The following is a 24,475-nucleotide window of genomic DNA, read 5'->3' on the forward strand; positions in this document are numbered from 1 at the left end:
TGCTCTTTACTTTTATTGGGAAAATACAAATGCTCATGTATAGCTTAACCATGAATTGAGTGATCTTATGACTGAATTGTAATGATGTTTTATATTGAACTATAGTTCACATTACTCCTAGTATGTCTAAGTTTCATGTACCTCCAATGCACCAAAGTCATTATAATTTTGTATGGTGCGCTATGTCTATGTATTTAGTAGTAAATGTAACCACGTTCTAAGGAGTGACACAACGATGCATGAAGTTCAGAACGTTGTGGTGTCAGACCTTCGTTGTGTCTTCAAGGACTTCAAATTCTTTCTTGTGAGAAGATCCTTGCTATATAATAGCTTTTAGTTCTTTTTATTCATTTATGTTTATATATTGTGACAAAACGGTATGCAGAGATGGAGTTTACCAGTTGAGGGTGAGAGCGCTAGTCTGTTGAAACGGTAATTGCAGCACATTATGTTTTCCTTGCTTTTTTGCTTTCAATGCCTGTTCGACTTTAAAGGATTTTCCAAAGTGTTCCTTGTACAATATTTTAAAAATAGCTGTTTGTAGAAGCGGAATGCACAGAGATGTGCTTCTCATTTCATGCTTGTATAAACATGAGAACTGCAAAGGCTAGCTTTAAATAAAATACATGAGTATGGGCGGAGAGGTAGGTTCTGCTGATTTACAAAACACTATTAAGCCTGTGAATGGGATGGAGTTATTAACAGTATGAAATGTTGATCGATACAAAAACTGTAGTGTTGGTTAGTCTAAAGAAAATACATTCTGTAATACCAAGAACCCTGTTGACAAATCTTCATGAATCTTTGTGGAAAAATTGCATTGATAATAAAATCCATTTCTTATATTTAGGGCATATTTGGTTAAGAAGGGCAAATGTGGGGCTGACAAAAATGTCAGTTCATTTTTAGGATTTAGCGATATAATATAGCTAGAATAGCTCAACAGATTAACATCAACCTTGGCATGATGTTGAACCTGGACCCAAACCGTTCCTTTTGATTTGGTGTACACGTAATTTTTATATTTCACTCCCCAATGTGATATGAGGGTCCGAGTGATTTTAAAGTCACTCACCATTGTGTGGAATCACGGTGCAGAACCTTACTTCTGATATGGCCTTGCCAAAGGGTTTGCAGATGGCTTGGGCAGGTTAGAGTATGCGCCTCCTACTCAACCCCTCCAGTCTAGGCCCCTGTAAGACAGCCATCAGCTGCCCTGCTCCTTCACCGGCTGCGTGTAAAAGAGGGAGGAGGCAACCAGGCGCTATGCCAGTGTTCCTTTCAGAAACGAAAGGGCAACATCTATGTGGTGTTTCCTCCGCACTAAACAAAAGCGAATCCGATTTCCTTATTTTTCTAATGCTACTGTGAGCTTTTTTTTTTTTTTAATGTGCTTAAGTAAGTTATTAATGCTATTTCGGATTAGGGGGGCATGACGACAGTGCATCTTTGCTTTGCACTTGGACATGCTGCAAAACATACTGTGTTGTATTCTTCTGTGAAATCCCCATGACATTTGGCAGTTAAAAGAATGAATTAAAAGAAATGTTCATCTAAATAAGATAATTAGTGTGCACCACATAATTCTGTAGAACTTCACATTCAGTTTAGGTATGCAGCCCTGCGTTACAAAATCATTTAGAACTGAAATGCACGAAAGTTCCAGTTTGGCTTTGAAACCGGTGTAAAACCTAGCATTGCAAGGATAATTTTATGTCGACATGGTCAGTAAAATATGCCTTCAGAAGGCTTGCTGAAGCATGCCTTACCTGCATTTGCCCCTTGGAGCCCAAAAAACCCCCACTAGCCTAGACTTTGCTGCGTAACTTAATGGGGTTCCCAGAGTCCTCCGCCGTTCCATTAGGAGATTATATATTGTTTATTGCTGATTAACCTCCCCTTCTTTCTGTAGTCATAAAAATCACTTGTATGATGTCTTTCATCTCCTTTTTAGAAACTCACCAAGTAAGCTTCAGAACGAATTTTTCATTTCTTTTTCTCTTTGATACATAATTCACATTTTTTTTCTCTTTTATACACAGACGTTTAAGAAGAAGCCAGAGCATTTTCCTTCTTTTTTCAAATGTATCCTGGAGGCCTCAGTGGATGACGAGGACTCAAAGTTCACTTTGCATGAACGCACCATCCTGCTGCTCTTCCTGGATCACTGTTTCAACAGCTTGGTAATTCTCTTTTTCTTTTTCTCACTTCTTTCTTTGTGTATCTGTTTGGTCTTCTGTGGTCATTTTTTTCCTGTCAATTTGGAACTAGTGACATTGACCTTTTGTTGTTTGTGGAGTATCTAGAACGATCTGCTGCTGTTTTAGTACAAATGTAACCCCAGTTTATCAATTGAAGGCTCGAAATTTGCAGCTTCAAACCTCTAATAAAAATATATCTGTGCTCAGGGAATAGTTACTAGTTTTGGTGTGAAGCGTCTCAGGGGAGAGGGAATGATACACTGATGTTATAGGAGGAGGGAATGGAATGAATCCACTGCTACGGAGCATGCTGTAGCATATACTGATGTAGTCATTGCACACTGATTCTACTTTAGGCATAAGCATGCTTAATAAAAACAAGAAAAATCAAAAGATACGCTTTTGCATTCTGGTAGCAAAAATAATTTTTTAGAAAACGTAGTCTATATACCAGTCAGTCTCCCAACTGTGCATGAGCACATTACCTATGTGAAGATTAAAATGAAATTCGTACACAAAGGCTGACATTCTTAGGAATATGTCAAGAACGTATTGCAACACACTGTGCCTTGGTGCTCAACTGACCCCTGAGTTTGTTTTATATACAGGAAGTGGATCTGATCCGAAGCCAAGTACAGCAACTAATTTCCTTACCAATGTGGATGTGCTTGCAGAAGGTAAGACTCCGCCGTGACGTCATAAATCATAAACATTTTTCAGATGTCAAAGTCTGGGTGACATTTTTTTATACAAAACAGCTTGGTTTCCTTAGTCAGAATTGCTTTAACCTGATGTACACAAGATGTTTTTAAGATATCGCCTGCGTTGTCGCAGCACCTCTTGCTTCCCAAAATGTGATCCTGTCCACACATGGTTTGCGTAGTTTGAATTTGTTACCTCCTGCGTGCGATTCTGAGTCTTAAACATACTCTGTAATAGTACTCCCGTTTGAAATCATTTTTAACAATGTTTTAATGTTTGTGTAAGCCAGAACTAGCAAAGAAAATGAGCCATTTCTATTAGTTTTCATGCTGTCATCCTTCAACTCTCTCCTTGCAGCCGCGTCTCGAGCTGGAGTTTAAAAAGACACCAAAATTAAGGAAATTCTGGAACTTGATCAATCGAAGTGATGCTAAAATGGATGAGAAAGCACTTGAACGGTAGGCTGGTGTTGAAAATGTTATCATTTGAATTTCCAACCTTCAGCAGTACTACATGTTCAGATGAACAGGAGAGCTTGACACGATGAATGAATGACTTGATTTGGCCTCTGTCTTTTTGAATTTCCAGATCAATATGTAATAGAATCGGAATATAACTTCTTCTACTGTCACTCTTACCTTCTACATCTCATTACAGGAATGGATAAACAGATGCACTGACAGCCGGTGCCGCTAGTGACATCTGTCTTGTTATCCGGTTGGGCAAGCAAGCTCCTTCCTCGGCTGTGTGATTTTCAGATTGTTTGTCAGTCATCCATTTTTTGTGGCTTAGTGCTTGTTTGGATAAGTTATACATGCTGGTGGGCACATCCTATACTTTTTCATACTAAGTACTGCATTTACTTCGACTGCCAAACCTACAGGGTAGTCATTTGATCAGAGAGCTTTGCAAAACATGCAGGACAGGGATGTGCCAAGTTCTTGTTTTAATCCTTGTTGAAGAAAGTTCTCCCTGCCTTCATAGATATGTTTACATTGCTGCTGCATGTGTGCTTCCGCAAATCTAATATTGTAACCACGTTGTTGGTACCTGCAAAGCTTCTGGAGGAGACTGTACTGACCAGCTGGAAATTAAGAGTGCATTTAGAATGCTTCTGTAGGATATACTTTTCTCTGGTCAGGATCTGTCTAAAACCTCTAATTTACTACAGTGTTAGTCTAGTCTAGTTTGGTCTTTGCATTTTGGAATATCTGCCAGTTGTGTATTCCAGGTATTAGGAAGACCCATGGTTTTGAGTGGTGTTTTCAATGCTTGACTTCCAGACTCTGAAACAAGCTGCCCCTAAAGTTGAAACACTGTTAAGTATCTACAATATTACTATGTCCTGTGGGCTGCTGAATGTGCGCTCACTCGTCAAATACTGTGATGAGATCGCGCTACTTATCGAGTCCTACCATCTCGATGTTCTTTTCATGACTGAGACGTGGACAACACCGTCAAGTTCGGTGGAACTGGGGACAGCCTGTCCCCCGGGCTTCAAAATAATGCATAATCCTAGGGTGGGAGGCAGAGGAGGTGGAACTGGTATAATCTTTAGACAGACTCTACATCTCACTCAGCTCAACGTCAAGGCTATTGCTGGGTGCGAAATACTGGGCTTTTCCATCAAGGACCTTGGAGGTGTACTACTTACCGGTCTACTATGATATAGACCCCCTGCTAGCCCGCTATCGGCCGTTCCTGAGCTCATAGATTTAGTATATGATCTCTCACAGTCCCACACAAAGTTGATGGTGTTGGGGGATTTTAATCTGTGGTCAGAAGGATCGACCAAGACGGCCTACAAAGAACTGGTACAAGCTTGTCATAACATTGAGCTAGAACAACTAGTACTCTCCAAAACCCATTCAAAAGGCCATATTCTTGATTTACTCTTTGCTGACGCTGGTCGTACTTCAATACTTGACGTCCTGCCTCAGTGTTGGACGGACTACGCCCATGTCCAGTTATCCCTCTCGTGCACTAGCGCCTTCTTAAAGAAAGGGAGTGCAGCTGGCACTAGAATGGGGAGACAACGGTCCAAACTCCTCAAACAAACCATTCTGCCTTCTCTGCTGCCTGAGGGCTTTGTAATGGGAGCGACTGTAGATGAGAGCTATGAGACTTTCTGTCAGCAAATCTCTACTTCTCTGGACTCCTTGGCTCCGCTGCGGAAAATCAAAGATAGGACTAATCTTGCCATGCCATGGTACTCGGAAGAACTTCGGCAGCTTAAGCTCCAATGCAAACAGGCTGAGCGGACCTGGAGGAAACAGTACCTGGAATCACACCGAGTCCTCTTTAGACAAGCACTGGCATCCTATAAGACCCAGATCAAGCTGGCCAAAGCCAGATTTTTAGAAGAATCTTTGTTGGCAGCCGTAAACAAATCTCAGGCCTTATTTAAGATCGTAAAGGACCTGGCCTATCCTGGCTGCACCAAAAATGTCATCCCGGCCTCACAAGCTCTCTGCGACTCGCTAGCACAAGCCTTTGAGGACAAGATTGCCAACATCTTAAACAATCTCTCCCCCTCAACTGGCGGTACTGTATACAACTCCATCTCGCCAGAGAATGGAAAGGAGTGTACTGAATCAGGGGAGCTGAGTAACTTCCCTCTACCATCCTTTGAGGATTTTTGCTCTTTGGCGGACGGGGTATCTTTTGGTTCACCCTCTGATCCTTTACCACCCAAATTCTGGAAACTCTGTCGTGAAGAGCTGTTTCCCCCCCTATTATATTCCATCTGCTGCCAGTCTCTCACCTCAGCACGGGTGCCAGACTGCTGGAAATTGGCGGTGGTCTCTCCACTGCTTAAAAAGGAGAATCTGGACCCCACATGGCCAGCCAACTTTAGGCCCATCTCCCTCTTGCCATTTCCCATCAAAATCTTAGAGAAACTGGCCACAAAACATCTCTCCAACTTTCTTGAGATAAATGATTGTTTGGATGTGGCTCAGTTTGGGTTTCGACCGGCACATGGGACAGAGTCGGCTCTGGTGACTGTTATTGATGACCTTCGGACGCGTGCCGACCAGGGTCAGGCAGCCTTTCTAGTGCTGCTTGACATGTCGGCCGCGTTCGACACGGTCAACCATGCAATTCTGATCAGGAGATTGACAGAGGCTGGGGTGTCGGGCTTGGCCCTTGAATGGCTGGTGTCATATCTCGATCAAAGGCACCAGGTAGTTGCACTGCCACCCTTTCAATCGAACATCAAGAGGGTTGGGCAAGGAGTACCCCAGGGCTCAGCCATCAGCCCTATCCTTTTCAACCTGTACCTCCGTCCCCTGATCACGCTGATCAAGTCGTTTGGCATAACAGTCACCAACTACGCCGATGACACCCAACTTATCTTCTCGTTTGAAGGTAAGGGCGGGGTGTCACAGGAGGTTTTCTATCGATGCATGTGTACTACGGCAGAATGGTTGGGGAATAATTCCCTCCAATTTAACAGCTCGAAAACCGAGGTACTACATTGCTCCATGGACCGGATCCCCAGACCCCTACCAGAGGGTTTCTGGCCTCCCGATTTCCAAGGCACTAGTTTGCCTGCCGATTCGGTTCGGAATCTGGGGGTAATGTTTAGCCCCGACCTACAGCTGGACACAACAGTAAATAAAACGGTGGCTACGTGTATTGCTTTACTTGGATCCTTGAGAAAGATCCTACCCTTGCTTCCGGCACAGGCAAGACCAGAGGTAGTGCGGAGCATAATTTTAAGTCGTCTTGACTATTGCAACGCATTGCTGCTGGGGGCTCCAACTACTGTACTAGGAAAACTCCAACGTATACAGAATTTCGCTGCCAAACTGGCTCTGTCGCGACGGCGCTCGGACTCTTCTGCTAAGGCACTCAGGGACCTCCACTGGCTCCCAATCTCTCAACGGGTGAACTTTAAGGCTCTATGTTTGGTTTTTAGAGCTTTACACAGTCAAGGTCCGGCCCCTTTGCAAGATCTCTTTTCATGGTACATTCCTTCAAGACCACTCCGGTCTGCCTCAGCTCACTTGGTAGTAGTACCTAAGTTCCTGAGGTCCCGGATGGGTGGACGGTCCTTCAGGATCACTGCAGCGCGGCTGTGGAATTCTCTACCGTTAGGTCTAAGGGGCCTGGAAGATTTCTCCTCCTTTAAAAAAGCGTTAAAGACCCACCTGTTCCCCAGAATAATGTAAATAGATTGGTAGCTGGTAAAATCCTGTTCTGTGTCATCATAGTCTAAGCGCCGGGATGCCCGTCGGGTGACAGTGATAGCGCTATACAAGAACGCCTATACATACATACATACATACTATCTTGTTAGTACTACAGAAATTACTATTTTGTTACCGTTGCTGTTTTAAATGCCCTATTGTGGTTCCTCTGTCCAGCACCATGAAGCATTTCAGGTAAAAATACAAACGGAATAAAATAAAAATGAGAACAAATGGAATGTATATAACCATTTAACTAATAAAAGATATTCTTGGAAACAGCTGGGTTGTTTGCTCCCCATCACTGCTCACCAATTGAGTCAGGGAAGGGATGAGATTTGATTCCACCTTGTTTGGTTTTCTCTGTGTACTCATTCAGTACATGACATTAGCAGATGGTTGCATAAAAGTGAGAAAATGTTATTCTCATCATGCCAGTGACAGAAAAATATCTTGTTCACAACATATGACGAATACGACAGAGGTCTGAACTACCTTCCCATCTATAGAGCAATATTTATGTGTGAATATTTTGGAGTATGCATAGTGGAAACATAGCAAGGAAAAAACAGAGATGTCCAAAGCAGTTTGGGTTAGGGATAGGTTTAAGATATTGTATAAAAGTGAGTAGGTGATGAGGGATGGTTTCTTAAATCTTTTCTGAAGTGCACTAGTGAGCAGTTTTCCAGTGTATTCAGCTCAAGATCAGTTACAAGTAGAATACTGTTAGAAAAGCCAGGCAGAAACCACCACTCTAATTAGGGCAAGGGAGTTACATGCCAAGATAACCCCTGCTCACCCCCTTGGCAACGTGACACGAGCAGTAAGGCTTATCCCGGAGGCAATGAGTAAAGCGTTTGCGCAACACACACACAGCAGCAACAAACTAGGCACACCACAAAAAGGAACTCCACACAAGGTTATATATAAAAAATAGCCTTTGTATTACCATAAACACATTAGATCACAATCACACAGATACACTGTGCCAACTGGCACTGGGCAGTATTTACAGGGGATTATTTACACAGGACAGGGCCACGTGGGCCACTGTCAGAATCAGCACTTAGTAGAAATAGCACTTAGTAGAACATAGAACACTTGTAGCATGAAATAACAGTTGTAGGACCACTGGTAAAAGGTAGGTACACACTACGCAATACTAATCACCATAGGCATAGATCACGCAGGGACACATAAACTCACTAGTATAACCTCTGCTAGGAAAAACAACCTCCTAAGCATACAAACACAGTTTAGAGGTATAGGACAAGCATAAAGGCATGGCACATTACGCATAAATCACATTAGGCAATTATCATCATAAACACAGTAGGCAATCACCTTGCGCTGAAATCACATAGGATATTGACCCCAGGCCAACTGGCCTTCCGTGGGGCTCAAACGCCCTTTGTCCAACAGTGTCAGGGCAGGCTGCGCACCCAGTCAAAGAAGACTGCGCAAGAGTTTAGGGCCTAAAAGTGGCAGCTGTCCACTACTTGCTGGGCAGCTGGGTAGGCAGAGAGGGGGCAAAGGAGTGCGTCTCACTCCTAGAGTCAAAAGAACAGGGCATCTAAAATGAAATACCTAAACGGTGCAGCTGCCCACTATTTGCTGGGCACCTGGAAGATAAGGAATGTGGCCTAGGCCCTCAGTAGCCCTCTAAATACATGGCGCCACACGTTGGAGCCATCAGCTCTGAAACTAAATACCCCCAAGCGCTGGGGAAAGGCCACAGGCCCCTCTGGGCTCTGAAAACAAAAAGGTCACCTGTTGGAGCCACACAGGGCTCCTACAAAGAACATGGCCCCCCAAGTCCTCCTTGGGACTTCAAAACGAATGGCCCGCAAAGATGTTGGTGCCACGGGGCTCTGAAAATATGCCCCCCAATGATGGAGCCTCCGGGGCTCTGACAATACCTCCCCCCCCCATAACAATCAGGCATGGGACTCTCTGGGCCCAGGTAAACAATGACGGCCACTGTGCAGCTGCCCTCTAGCCATCGGGGCAGCTGGGAAGTTCACTACAGCCCGGCACCACGGTGGGGCCTGGAAATGCTCACAGGCCCCTCTGGAACAGTATACCAGCACTGTAGGGGCAGCCCTCTGTTAAGCGGGGCTGCCCTGATGGGAAGTACCAGCTAGGTCTCCCAGCCCTCACTTACCGGGGCTGACGGGGGACTCTGCGGAACACTCTTTCTCCGTGCTGAGGATCTGGCAGCACTCAGCGGCAGCCATGCAGGCGGGGTGGGCTCCCGTCTGCCTCCATACCCCTCACCAGGGGCTTTACTTAGCTGTGGCGGCGGCTTGCGGGGACTTCCTCCGGCAAACCGTAAGTCCCACTAGGCGCTATGCTGCCTGACTTCCGGTTTCTGTTTTCTTGGTGACTCGGGCCCGGCGGTCAATTGACCAAAAATGAGGGGTAGGCTCCATCGAGAGAAAAAGCAAATGTAGCAGCTGGGTAGGCACCCGCAATAGAACAAAATGAGCGGGGTGGGCACCTGCTCGGAATTTAAAGGTAACAATGCAGGCAAAGTCGCGGGGTTGGCACCCGTGCAACAGAACAGCCAAATAATCGGACAAAAAGCAGGGTAGGCATCTGCTGGTGAACACAGCACAAGGGGGGGGGGAATCCCCAGGCAGGCAGGACTCCCTCTCAAACGGGCCGCAGCATCTGTGCTGCGCAGCCCACACGCCCTCCAAGGGGGGGGGGAGGGAAAGAATGCAGCACCGCGCTCCCAGGCTCTTCGAGGCAAAGTCCCAGGAAAGTCTTTGGAAGGAAGGGAGGGGCGCAAAGGCTGGGCCCAGGGGCCAGCTCACAGGGCCCTCCAGGCAGTGAGGCAGTCCCCAGTGGTGGTACCTCCTGGAGCCCAGCAGCTGCAGCAGGCCCCCCACAAGATAGGATCCAAAGAGAGAACATTGTACATGGGGTCACAGCCCCTTTATATACATACATTTCCGTTGTCTGGAGGGTGCAGGGTAGGGGGAAAACCAGACGCAGCTGGTTCTGGAGCACTTGTTGTGCTCAGCCCCCCTCCCCATTAGGAGGACAGGCTAGGGACATCAGTCGCACAACAGGGGGCGGAGCCAGCATTGTGTAGGGAAGGCCCAGTCCTATTCAGGTTCCAGGTGCACTCCTCCGTGCCATCAACACGTAGATCTCTCCATTCACCACCGGGGCAGACCCATCCTGACTTCTGGAGCCAGGAACACCAGCCAGCTCCAGCCAATCACAAGCCAGTCAATTCACAGTTACTACACAGACAAGCCAACTTCTAGAAGTGGCACTTCCACACCAGACACATTAAATCTGCGCACACCGTTGCGCAGCATTTAATCTCACGAGTTCGCACATATCAAACTCGCCCCTGCACTCCCCACACATCAGGAACTACCATGGACACACACATTCCCCATACATTCCAATGGGAGGGCAGGCCAATCTCACCACACGCACTCAGACTGCGCACGCACTTTACACTGGCACACAGTGTTAAAGTGCGCAGAAGCCTAAAACAACTAGTATCGGGTCACAATTAAAAGCTAAAAGTTTAGGGGTGAACCTGCCAAAAGGGCCAAGTCCAACAGATACTTACATCCTTCGCTTGTGCAAATCTCCAAATGACTCACACACTCCTCCTTTCCGTGTCTACTCTAACACTTGAGAGCTATTTATTTTCAAGCCAGCCCTTTACTTTCTCACTGTTATTGCTCCATCTCAGGTTGGACATGCATGTCGCATGTGCAATTGATAACAAACATATTCTAGCCTATGCTTACTTTCAGGGGCTTTGGGCCAGCATCCTTCATTCATTGGCTTATTTTGCCCACAACCTTCAGTCACTGGATTTAGACATTGACAATGACTTCTTGGATTAGCCCACACAAGTATTTTAGCCTCATTGTTCTTCTAATGATTGCTTAGGTGTGTTCTTTCACCTCTTATCATGTATGAGGATCTGTCTGTCAGTCAGTGATCACCCTACAGCATTGGAGAGCGAGTACGGACAAAAGCATTTGAAAAATGGATGCCACAGAAAAAAGCAACACTTTTTCGTATAGCATCCACTTTTCAGATGCGTTTGTGTGCATTAATTTTCCAGTTAATAGACAAGCAGTCAAAACCCCTTCATTCATATCACAAACCACCATGCAAACCTATGTGCTTCCACTACTAGCTTCCGGGATAGCACAGTGAGCTGAGCGCTTGTTGTTGAAATATGCAGTGATCCCAAAGTCATGAGATGGAATCCAGGCAAGAACAGCTCATCCATGCAAGGACAGTAAACCGATTACCATTAAACGGGGTACTAATAAAACCTGTAATTTACAGGACTTGGAAGTAGCAGAAATGCAAAAGGCCTATATAAAATATATCACTTCTACTACTCCTCATCCTCCTTTAAATAAATACATTTGTTATTGCTTCAAGGCTCAACATATCACTAAAGGCTCAATGCAGGCAAGAGGGAAATTAGGATGCAGTTTGTGGAAGGCTTTTCTACAGGGACAGGTTAAGAGTGTTTGCTTTTTAGTGTCCTTGGATGTGGGCTAATCTGGCTCAGGTGTTTTCTCCTCCCACTGCTCCGCTTTAGCATCTGATGTAGATCTCTAGGAAAGAGGAGCTATTGAATTCAAAGATTAGTTTGGAGATGTACCTGGGTGCCTTGTGTGAGAAAGTGAGTTCCTGTTGCAGTACCCCCCCACTTTTTGCCTGATACCTGATGCACTTTTCCTAGGTGTGACCTGGGTCCCTGCCAATCAGGTACCCCGGGCCTGTGTTTCTTCCCTAAAAATTATACTAAAGCCTAAACCCAATTGGCATCTCTGGCCACAAATCAGCCCCTAGTAAATGGTATCCTAGGTACCCAGGGCATTGTGATCAGAGAAGACCCCTGAGGGCTGCTGCACTTATTGTGCCACCCTTACTGGCCCTGTACCTTGACACCCACACACCGCCCTTGCAGGCTGAGTGTCTTGGTGCAGAACTAAACAAAGAGTCAACATGGCACACATCCCTGTGTGCCATGCCCAGAACCCCACTGCACTGGCATACATCAGCCACCCCTCTAGCTGGGTGCTCTATGCCAGTGGTGTGGGCACGGGTGCATGAGCCCTGTGCCCCTACAGTACCCAGGGCCATTCCTGGACATTGTAAGTACAGTGATGCAATTAAGAGTATATGGTGCTGGGAGGTTGTCATTACGAACTCTACAGCACCATAATGGCTACACTGAACACTGAAAAGTTTGATATCAAAATTCTCAGCACATTAAACCCACACTGATGCCAATGTGGGATTTAATGTAACATGCACTACAGAGGGCATCTTAGAGATGCCCCCTGAAACCTAACCTACAATCCACGTCTGGGCTGAGTGGCTGCAGAGGCTGCCACACAGCAGACATGTTGCTGGACCCCTGGGTGGAGAGCCCCCCGCTCTCCTGGGCCTGCAACAATGCACATCCTGTAAAATGTACGGATGATTCAGAAGTTATTGGAAAACATGGCGGCCGCAGGCTAGCGCGGCTCGCACACCCAGAGTCGGCTCTTCAGAATCTCACCCTACTCTGTCCAAGCGAGACCATGCCTCGGAACGGCGTTTCTAGACAGACACGAAGACAGCGATGTAGAGGACACGCTTCGTAAGGCAGGGGGAATAAACGCGAAAAACGAAGAAACCGGGCGGCAGCGAAGCGTACACTGACCCCCGGTCTTGATTGATGTGCCTGCCTGCTGTGACCCGCCCGCATTCCTGCCTCGGTGGAGACAAGCAGCCGTGGAGCTTCGGCGTGGCCGCACGGCGGCTGCCCGGGTGCTCCGAGGAGCCGTGGTGGCAGAACGGAGGAGGAGGGGGGGCCAAGTTGAGAGCTACGTCGCAACAGTAAATCCGGAAACAGGCTCGAAGGTGAGCGGGGGTATATCAGCGTGTTTAAAGGACAAGGACAAGGTAGGCACGGCAGACTTTAGTGTAACGGACTGTAAAGCAGTCAGAGACTCCAGCAGGGAAACTGACTCTGAAGGGGGAAATAAGCCCGTAGCTCTAAGGAATACTAGGAGTGGGAATAAGAGTTCAGAGAAAGGGCGCAGGGGATCAAAAAAAAAAAAGACAACTTCAGGGGTGTTCCACAAGTGCCACTAGCGAGTTGGTTAAAGATATTAAGCAGAAAAGGGGAAAAAGTCAACCCCTAAAGAGACTCAGCGGTATCACCCCTTCGCTACGCACGTTTTTTAAAGTACTACCCCAAGTACTGGACATTACATCAGAGATGGCGACTACCGGGACAGGGAGTTCAGAGGCACAGACAGTTTCAACATTAGTAATCGCATCAACACCTACACCTATACCCAAGTTTGATGGTGGGTCGAAGGAGACAACAGCGCCTGTAGTACTACCACCCCCAATAGCCATCCCTTTTCCCAGTACAGCAAATGGGTTAGTGGAGCCCCCCGCGCCTATAAATGAAACAGAGGTCACAGCTGTAAGTAACCAGCAATCCCACGAAGGATACCAAGGGCCCCAAAAGGGGGTTGCTTCTAACAATGTAGCAGCACCAGACGGAGGTGGAGGTGAGGGCGATTTGGAAGGCCCAGGGGTTGGGAATACACTGGAGGCCCTAGTAAAGTCAATAGCCGCAATGAGGGAGGAAATCCGTGCTGATTTCGCAGTTTCTAAGGTGAATCAGAATGAAATTAGAGCATCCTGTGACATGCTGGACCAAAAAGTGGACGGCTTATGCGCAAGGACAGAGGTTTTGGAAGGTTCTGTGGGACTATTGTCATCTAATCTCGAGATAGCTAGATCCAAAATTCAATCCATCCTTCTGCATTGCAGAAGGATGGTGAAAGTATGCGAGAGCGAGTTGAGAGTTTGGAGAACTATTCCCGGAGAAACAACCTGCGACTCTTAAAGATCCCGGAAGGAAAAGAGGGCACAAATCTTAAAAGCTTTGTGATCAAGATCCTAAAAGATTCTCTTAACTTGGAGGAGTCAGCTGAGATGCTTGACAATGACATCCAGCGAGTTCACCGTGATCCATTCCGTCTAAAGCCAGGGAGAGATAAACCTAGAAAGGTTTTGATTAACTTCCTAACGTTCTCACTTAAAGATAAGATCTTGAACCTCGCACTGAAAGCTAGATCATTACAGGGCCCGGACTTCTCTTTTGAGGTGCGATCAGACCTATCTAAGACCACGCTTGATAGGCAATGGGAGTTGGGGCAGCGCATGGAAAAATTTAGAGCTGTAGGCGCCACTGTCCAGATGAGGTTCCCAGCATTTTTGCGTATTATGTACAACAATAAAATGCATAATATCCGTTCACCCTTGGAAGCAGATGAGCTACTAGAATCTATTAGAGACCATGCCCAGGCTCAGGCTCAGGCTCAGAATAAAGGATAGTGGGTTACTTGGGTCTGATATAGGTTAACCGACATTACAATTTGTGTCTGGTCTATACTAGTTCTGTTAAAGACTATATAGCCCTGAATCACAATGGGTAAAAATCATGGTAGGAAGGGAAATGAATAGAAAAAAATAAAAATAAAAAGAATTCCAAAAAAAAAAAAAAGGGGGAAGGGAAACAACAAAGGGGGGGTGAGTAGGAATGAGTTATAATAAATAAATAAATGCATACAAAAATAAATAAATAACTACACCTGCTATTAGTAAAGATATAAAAATAAATTCCTTCTCTATTTTTTCTCCTAACCTATCTTATGACAAGAGTGAGTGTAGGGGAAACACAAGTTAAATTAAAATCTAATAAGGTTTGTGTATATACGAGTGTGCATACATATATATATATATATATATATATATGTATGAATCTTTGTATAATCAAAGGTGTAGGTAAATAGGAGTGGTAATAATAATAACAAGAATGACCCACTCGCTGCATTCCCTTCACCTTGTAAGAATCCTCTGACATCACAAATTAAGTTTCCTCTCAACAGCCATATTGGCTCTGAGTCTGTCTACAGACTATACTAATAGGGTGGAAGTGAGGTTGGAGAGTCGTTGTGGGTGTAAATCTGGCCATCCACCAGGTCAGAGTAAGTAGGGGAGGGTTTTCCTGGGGAGGGTGGGTGCAGGGGGGGAGGGGGAATAAAGCAAAAAATCCTCATAAGTCTGCCTACTATTTTGCGGAATGGTTATTTCTGACATCTGTCCAACATCAAAAATGGCAAATATTAAGGTTCCCGCAAGAGCTGTTGGGAAAGGTTGATGCGAGGGGGGTAGAGGTGGTACCATGACAGCTCTCCACTATTTGTCCTGGAATGTCAATGGCTTGCGAGGGAGAAGTAGGCGGGAGCGTATAATGCAGTATCTGAGGGACTCCCCGGCGCAAATCATTGCAATTCAAGAGTCACACCTTCTTAAATCAGAGGCAGTAGAGATACTCAAAAAACAGAAATGGGTCGATAAATTCAGCTCTACTGACCACAATGCTAATATTAGGGGGGTTATATTTAATTTTAAAAGAGCTGCGAAAGCCCAAAACTTGGAGTGCATAGAGGACCACACAGGGAGATGGCTGATATTGAGAGTTCAGTTGGTGGGTCAACGGTACACCTTGGTGGGCTATTATGGCCCAAATTCGGATGATCCATCGCATTTGGACGCCGTTAGAAATCACCTGCTACTTTTTCAGGATCCGGTGATTTGGATGGGCGATTTTAATATTGTGCTGAATCCTAAATTAGATAAATCAGCAAATTCGCGGGCCTGTAGTTCACCAAAGTCTAGGCGAACTCTATTAGCTATTATGGTTCAGCTAGGCCTGGCGGACCCTTGGCGGGAAAGAGCAGGCAGTAAATTGGGGGTTTCCTATCGGAATAGTCGTTTCAAGCACTCATCCAGAATTGACTATGCTCTGTTTACTTATAATTTGAAAGACGCTTTAATAGCGATTGATTATCTCCCATCTCACCTGTCAGACCATTCAGCTCTTGTTTTTTCAATTAGATCCGACAATAGGAGGCAACATCCTTCTTGGTCTTTCGACCGGACACTCCTACTTGAAGAAGGTGAAGTGAATTTCCTGGCCGCAGAGACAACTGCTTTTTTTGAAATTAATATCGAGTCCTCCTCTCCAGAAGTGGTTTGGGAGGCCTTTAAGGCCTTTTTGAGGGGCTGCATCACAAGTAGGTCCTCATATCGGAGTAAAAAATACAAAGATATGATAGATAGTTTGGAACAGGAAATGAAGGGCATTGAGTTCAATCTAGGTCAGTCTCTAGGTTCTCCTGAGGAGCAGTTAAAATTGGCTGAGTTAAAGCACCAACTAGAAAATATACTACAAGAGAGGGTTAATAAAAGATGGAATGCAAGTAAGATTTCCATTTTGAGTTTGGAGAGGCCGCGGGTAGAGTACTGGCGTGGAAAATTAAATCGGACCAAGCTCAGAAATATATCAGAGCAATCAAGGTGGAAGGGGAGGCGGTACCAAGGACAGCTAGTCATGAGATAGGTAAAGCCTTTTATGAATTCTTTGAGACTATCTATAGGGAAGAATTACCTGATGATCAGATGGCACGAAATACGTGGCTGAATGGAATATTGCTCCCAACCTTATCAACAACACAGAGCAATAGTTTAGAGATTGCAATAACAGAGGTAGAGGTAAAGGAAGCAATAAGACAGGTAAAAAAAGGGAAAGCATCTGGTCCAGACGGTCTCCCTGGGGAGATCTATAAAGTCTTGGGGGAGAATATCGTCCAAGTAATGACAACCCTTTTTAATGGTATCCTTAGGGAAGGAAAGCCACCGCCAAAATCTTGGGGTGAGGCCACAATTGTGCTTATACCCAAACCAGGGAAGGACGTATCAGAGTGTGGGTCCTATAGACCAATATCTTTGCTGAATAGCGACTATAAGATTTTTGCCGCAATACTTTCAGCAAGAATGGGTAAGGTAATAGGCACCATTATTCATCATGACCAGAAAGGCTTTATTAAGGGGCGCCATCTTTCAGATCTTACACATGATTTGGTAGGGGCTATAGATATTGCCTCTGCTTTTTCCCTTCCACTGGCCACCTTAACCCTTGACGCAGCTAAGGCCTTTGATAGGGTCAATTGGCCCTACCTAAATGATGTGTTAAAAAGGTTTAACTTTGGGGAGGGCTTTCGCAGAACTATTGCCTTGCTCTATCGAGCCCCTTCGGCTAGGCTGCTGATTAATGAGATATTGACAGAACCCTTTAAGATCACTAGAGGTACGAGGCAAGGTTGTCCGCTTTCTCCCCTCCTTTTTAATTTATACATTGAGCCGTTTGCCCAGGCTTTGCGAGCAGACGAAAATATACCATCATTCAAGTTTAAGGAGTGGGAGAGGCGGACGGCATTATATGCCGATGATATCTTAATCTTTACCTCGGATCCGGTGTTGTCCTTCCCTGCCGTGATTCAGAAGGCTGTAGAGTTCGGCAAGATCTCGGGCTATAATATCAATTCAAGTAAGACCGAGGTTATGGTCTGGAATATTCCGGACCCACGGTTAGGCATAAACATCACCACCTCTATGCGCTATCTCGGGATCCGAATCACCCAAGACATCGGAACCATTGCCCAAACTAACCTAGATCAAGTCTCCAGGGAATGTAAGGGCCTATTGAAATCTTGGACTCACTTGCCACTTTCTATAATGGGTAGGGTCAGCTTAATAAAAATGTCTATCCTTCCCAAGTTTATATTTATATTTGGTGCCATTCCTTTGGGGTTTGATGTGAAGATGTTGGACAGATGTCAGCGAGAGCTTAACTCCTTTATTTGGAATTATAAGTCGACTAGAATTGCGTGGAAGAAGTTGAGGAGGAGAAGGGAGAAGGGGGGGCCTCGCCCTACCGGATTAATTGTATTACGCTTGGGCCTTTCAGTTGTCCTACTCCAGGATGTTACTAAAAACACCATGGAGTCTTCTGGAGGTGACAATGTATAAAGCCATGTTAACCGGAGCAAATCTACCAGCTGACGGATTTCTATTTAAATTTGGGAGCCAGAAATATTTTAAGAAAATAAGACTGAAAATCTTACAGTCATGGGCTAGGGGCTGGCTAGCCATTAGAAGAAGATTGGGGCTGTCTTACTACTCTAATTTCGCTCCCATATGGGACTCCCCGGGTTTACCAGAGTGTCTTAGGGACAGCTTATCTTCCCCACTAGAGGAAGCTGGAATTGCTAGATGGGGAGAGTTATTGGTGGACGGATCGATACTTCCTTGGGATGTATTACATGAGCGTATAGGTCCAGCATTTTCTAGATTTAAATTCATCCAGCTGGAAAGCTGGGGGAGAGCCCAGCGGTGCAAAGATGTATTATTTGGGAAATCAAGCTCCCTGGAGCAGCTGCTACTAGAAAGACCTAGGGGTGGTAAGGAGGTGGCCTTCTGGTATTGGCAGCTTCTGGAGGAAACCGATGGGGATTTCACCCTTCCAGATGAATTGTGGGGAGAGACAATGGGCTTACAATGTGAGGAGATATGGTTAAGATCTTTTGCGCTCCTCTATAAAGTGGTGAAGCCATCATGGCTGAGGCGCAACCATCTGTTCACAGCACACCGGGCTTATATAACACCGCTGAGACTTTCCAAATTTCTCCCAGACAAGAAGTGTAATAAATGTAATTTACCAGAAGCTTCAGATATTCACATGTTCTTGGAATGCCCCAACATCGGTCAGTTCTGGGAGGAAGTGCTGTCTACCTTAAATTCCATTATGAACACATCATTAGTAATTTCATTGCCACTAATCATCTTTGGAATGGAGGACAGTATTTCTGGCAAAGCAAGATCTTTTCTGTTTTATGCTATTCTGTTGGCTAGGAGGCAGATTTGCATACGGTGGGTGGAAAAATCTGCTCCAATATATTCGGACTGGCTCACGTCTTTATATGAAACATCAAAGGTGGACATGGCTAGAGCTTGCAATAACCGTAATCTGGCCTTTTGGGATCTGTTGGTACAGTGGAGATAGTGTTCCGGGGTTTTTTTTTTTTTCCCCGGGTCCTATGATTATGCCACCAACACTCCTTGGACCGGGTCTGGCTTCGATACGGTTTTTTGGTCCTTCAGGTTGAGACATACCTAGATGGAGTCAGCGTAAGAATTTAAATTCCCCTTCTTCTTGGGACTTCTCTGCCACCAGTAAAATATCTCGGAGTCCAGTTCCAGAGATGGGTATCATTTTCTTGGTTCCCTCTCTTGGTCGGGGACACGCAAGGTGGTTGGCATTTCCTAAGCAGGGGGTAAGGCAAATGAGGACAAAAAAAAACAAAAAAAAAAGATTAAAAAAAAAAATAAAAAAAAAAAAAAAAAACAATGCACATCCTGGGCGAGGTGCTATGTCTCCTCCCCCAGGATGGACAGTGGGAAGCTTCAAAGGCATGCCGCCTCTGAGAGCTTCTCCAAACCATTTGCTGTACCCAGCAACTGGCCCCCCTCACGTTCTACCCCCACTCTGGCGGGAAGACTGGCGGGAAAAACTACGTCAGGAAGGGGGGTGTACCAACCTTTGCCAACTCCACCCCTCCAGGTGGAGGAGGCGAGGTGAAGCACGACCCCGGGCTCCGGCCATCTTGTAGATGGGGAGCCCTGCCCAATCCCAGTAGGGTCCTGCCCCCCTCCCACAGGAGAGGAGCAGGCTAGAGGGTGTACTCACCCCAGGACAGGGACCCATTGGTCCCTGCCCTTGCCCTACCTGTAACACCCCTATATTTAGTATTTAGGCGCTTCCTGAACCTTCCTTCCTCAGATCCAGATACCGAAACAAGAAAGAAGAACAAGAAACAAGAAGACCTGCCGTGCAGCTGCTAAGAAGAGGAAGACACCAACTGATTTGGCCCCAGCCCTACCGGCCTGTCGACCCTCGAACCTGCTCCTGCTAAACTCCGGCGTCTCCAGTGGTCAGCAACCTCAAAAATCCCGGAGGACCTGACTGCCTTGTGACTCTGACTACCTGGGTCTCCCACGAGCAGTGGTACTGCTCAAAGCAAGTAACAAGCCCTGGCATCAGCCCGGAACCGCGAACCCTGCAAACTCTGCACCCACCGAGCCTGGCCTGGGCTGGAGTGAACCAAGACCCTGAGGACGTACCCCCGGCGATTCTGACTCGGAATCCAGTGCCCAAGTACCCCGACGACGCCTGCAGCCTCAGGACAAAGGACCCCTCCGACCACGACCAGCAGGGGGTAAGATTTCCCAACCTCCAAAGACGCCCCTGCACCCGGCGCCCCACAGCCTTTGTTCCCTTTTCAAGATCCTCAGAAAACATTGAGCGCCCAATGGCTCAAAAGCACCCTGCACCTAGCTGCCCGAGTGCCCCTGGCAGTGCAACCTTTACCCTATTCTACTTCCCCATTTGCCCTGAGCAAGTGACCAGGAGCCCAGCTCCCACAGCCGCGTGGCCTGATAGCCAGCAGCCACCAACCAAAGGCCCCCTGCCTCTCATTGGATAACATTGGGCCTAACTACCTCTGCACCCGGCCGCCCCTGTGCCGCTGAGGGTGTACTAACTGTACCTACCTGACCCTGGGGGACCTTTGAGTCTATGCCCAGAACCTTAACTTCACCAGTATAGTACTCACCTGGAAACCGATGACTCACTTCCCTGCTATAGGATAACATTGACTGGTTTGACTCGAAAAATCTTCTAAGTGTGAAGTTTTGAAACTTTAAAATATTCATCTAAAATCAGCAGAATAACGAATTTCGAATTACTCACCTGTGATCAGGAGAGAAGCCAGTAATGTACCTTGTAGACCAGAACTGGACCGCAAAAGTAAACCCAACCGTGTGTGCTAGCTAAATTTCTCCCCTAGGAAACCATTGTCTACTTTTCTGTGCAATTTCTTCTAAGTATGAAGTTTTGAAATGTTAAAATATTCACCTAAAATCAGCTGAATATCGAAATCCGAAGTACTCGCCTGTAATCAGGAGAGAAGCCAGTACTGTACCTTGTAGCCCAGTACTGAACCACAAAAGTAATCACAACCTTGTCTGCTAGTAATCTAAATTTCTGCCATAGGAAACCATTTATTGTTTTTCAATGAAATTTCTTCTAAGTGTGAAGTTTTGAAAACTCAAAATATTCATATGAAATCTTCCGAATTCCGAAATACTCACCTGTGATCAGGGGAGAAGTCAGTACTGTACCTTTCAGCCCAGTACTGAACCGTAAAAGTAATCCGTACCGGGTTTACTAATAATCTGTATTTTCTCCATAGGAACCCATTGTCTGCTTTTCTATGAAATTTCTTCTGTCTACTTTTGAAAACTTGAAATATTCTTTAAAAATCATACGAAATACTGAAACGCAATTACCTACCTGTTTTAAGTTGAGACCCCAGGAGACTAGTGCTGGATTACAAAAGTAACACGATCGTACTTTACCTGCAACCTGAATTTTCTCCCATTGAATAACATTGTCAGATTTACATTGAAAAGTTTCTAAGCGTGAAATTTTAAAACCGCTTTATATTCATGAAAATTCACTACAGTAACTAAAACGTTTTTGCTAATCTGGTTTCAGCTTAGACCCCAGGACTGAATCTAGGATCTGGTCCTGGGACTACTAAAGTGATCTGTATAGTAATCAACTGTACTTACATGTGGAAAACTCATTGAGCTCAATGCTATAGTGTGTTTTAGGATTGTGTTGCGTACTGTCAATACTGTATTAATTGTGTGCACAAACTTTATTGCTCCTTTGCAAAGTAATTACATGATTGTTTTTCAATGAAATTTCTTCTAAGTGTGAAGTTTTGAAAACTGAAAATATTCATATGAAATCTTCCGAATTCCGAAATACTCACCTGTGATCAGGGGAGAAGTCAGTACTGTACCTTTCAGCCCAGTACTGAACCGTAAAAGTAATCCGTACCGGGTTTACTAATAATCTATATTTTCTCCATAGGAACCCATTGTCTGCTTTTCTATGAAATTTCTTCTGTCTACTTTTGAAAACTTGAAATATTCTTTAAAAATCATACGAAATACTGAAACGCAATTACCTACCTGTTTAAAGTTGAGACCCCAGTGCCGGCCCCAGGAGACCAGTGCTGGATTACAAAAGTAACACGACCGTACTTTACCTGCAACCTGAATTTTCTCCCATTGAATAACATTGTCAGATTTACATTGAAAAGTTTCTAAGCGTGAAATTTTAAAACCGCTTTATATTCATGAAAATTCACTACAGTAACTAAAACTTTTTTGCTAATCTGGTTTCAGCTTAGACCCCAGGACTGAATCTAGGATCTGGTCCTGGGACTACTAAAGTAATCTGTTTAGTAATCAACTGTACTTACATGTGGAAAACTCATTGAGCTCAATGCTATAGTGTGTTTTAGGATTGTGTTGCGTACTGTCAATACTGTATTAATTGTGTGCACAAACTTTATTGCTCCTTTGCAAAGTAATTACATGAGAGTACTCATAATGAGAAAAGTATATTTTTATAACTGTTGGTTCTAAAAATAAAACCATTATATCTGTAGATATAAAAACAATTGGCTTGGAGTTCAGTCCTTGAGTGTGTGAAACCTTTTGCTGACTGAGTGTGTACAACTAATGCTTTACACTGTCCTCTGGTACTGCCTTACTGCTCGACCAAGCTACCACTTTGGAGAGTAAGGTCAGTTCTGACTTTTACCTCTGTTATACCTCTGGGATTGGTGGACTCCATACACACTGTACTCCATTCTAGTCCTGTATATATAGAGCCACTTTCTCACACCTTGTTATAGGATTCTTACTTGGTTGGTATAACGGTTATATGTTGGCATCATCTTTATAACCCATTAATATTTACCACCTTGCGGGACATTCCACTACCCACTTTGTTGCTGCAGAGTATTATCTGCAGTAGCTTTATAGCTTTACACTTTGTTGTTCAACCTCCTTGTCTGGAAAACGTGTGCCTCGCGCCCTTTACTTGCATTGACCATATGTTAAAAATGTGCTTAGGCAGGGTACTAAACCTCTGTTGTTTCCTTTAGGAAGCATTTCTTCACAAGAATCTTGTTCTAGTACCATGGTTCAGGATGTCCGAAGCAGCTGCATAAAAGGTCTCCTAACCTTTCCACGTAATTTGTGATCAATGCGGAATTTCTCTTTGTTGCAGGGCTTACCAAGAGAGAAGATTTCTTTCCAGTTTAATCCAGAAATTCCTATCTGTGTTGAAATCAATCTATCATTCAGGTAAACCTTTCATTGTGTAAATGCCATTTGTCATTCTCAATTTCACATGCTAATTCCCATAGCAAATGGTGTTTCTATTCTTCTGCGAGGAGACCTCAAAAATGCCAGAGCCTTCCATTAGCCTTAATAGCTGGCATAAATCCTAGCCCCCATTTCCAGGCCTCTCCCTTGTAAGTAATCCCTTCCATTCCAGTGGATTGCATTCAACTCCAATGTGCCATGAAGGCTGGGCTCTTTGGTGGCTAAAGTGAATCCATATGCTTGTGAAGTCAAGTAAATTTACACTTCTAAATAAGTGCATAGTTCCACCATGCTCGCCCAAGGTGTAGTTTCAGTTTCACCAGTCCTATTCTCTGCTGCTAGATGTCGTGCCCCAACATGAATATGACAACAGGCTGCAGGCAATAATGTTTCTTCATTGTCGCTCCGGGGTGGCCCAGCTGCATCGTATGTTTGTGTCTGCTGCTCTGAATTCCACTGTGGAACTTCTGGCAGGAGGGAAATAAAATGTTAGATGCACTGCTGAAAAATAATGTTAAGTTGTCAGGCTGTGCACATGCTGCTTTGCACTGAAGCCGGAAAAATCCCATACAACACAAGACCTGTTTTCTGTCCCCATTTCATTTTAAAACGTCACCAGGATTGTGATTAGTGAAACTGGCGAAGTTTATAAAATATTTGCGAGGCCCGAAACTTCAAACAACCCTTGTGATTAAAAATAAATGTGCAGAAATGTTAAGGACTTAATCTCGGGGTATCATTGTTTTGTTTGGGAGATCCTATCTTGAGGTCTTTCCAGTGAGTTTATATATGCCCATAAGTCTCCCCAGAAGTCCTAACTCCCTGTATTACTGTGTCGGCTTAAGGATGACATCGGGCATGAACTTTATACATAGATATTATACAGGAAATGATCGTCCTGCTGTGTTTCCAAGAATTCTCATGTATGAGATCTCGACCTACGGAAAACCCGTGTTCTGAATGCGGTGTATCTAGGTAAAAAGTCAGCCCCTGTAAACCGTGACAAGTGTAATGTAGGAAAGAATATAGGTGAAGGGTAATGAAGTGTTCGAGGCATGTGGGTTGCTGAATTCATATCTGTGAATAGATCGCCACCTAGTGTTGGGTCCGGATGATTGCACATTGTTGTCCTGGAAGAGTCTTCGAAGTATCACGAGATAG

General features: G+C 45.1%; 1 protein-coding gene across 1 annotated transcript in view; it reads left to right on the forward strand.

The window, feature by feature from the left end:
* AQR (aquarius intron-binding spliceosomal factor) overlaps positions 1-24,475 on the forward strand; it is a 451,150-nt gene that overhangs the window by 68,264 nt on the left and 358,411 nt on the right. Inside the window, exons 6-9 of the mRNA XM_086937130.1 lie at positions 2,043-2,183; positions 2,810-2,878; positions 3,261-3,361; positions 23,217-23,293. Of these exons, the coding sequence (XP_086793256.1) occupies positions 2,043-2,183; positions 2,810-2,878; positions 3,261-3,361; positions 23,217-23,293 (388 nt within the window). The remainder of the gene's footprint in view (positions 1-2,042; positions 2,184-2,809; positions 2,879-3,260; positions 3,362-23,216; positions 23,294-24,475) is intronic.

This window comes from Lissotriton vulgaris, chromosome 9, assembly GCF_964263255.1.
Source record: "Lissotriton vulgaris chromosome 9, aLisVul1.2, whole genome shotgun sequence".
NCBI lineage: Eukaryota > Metazoa > Chordata > Amphibia > Caudata > Salamandridae > Lissotriton > Lissotriton vulgaris.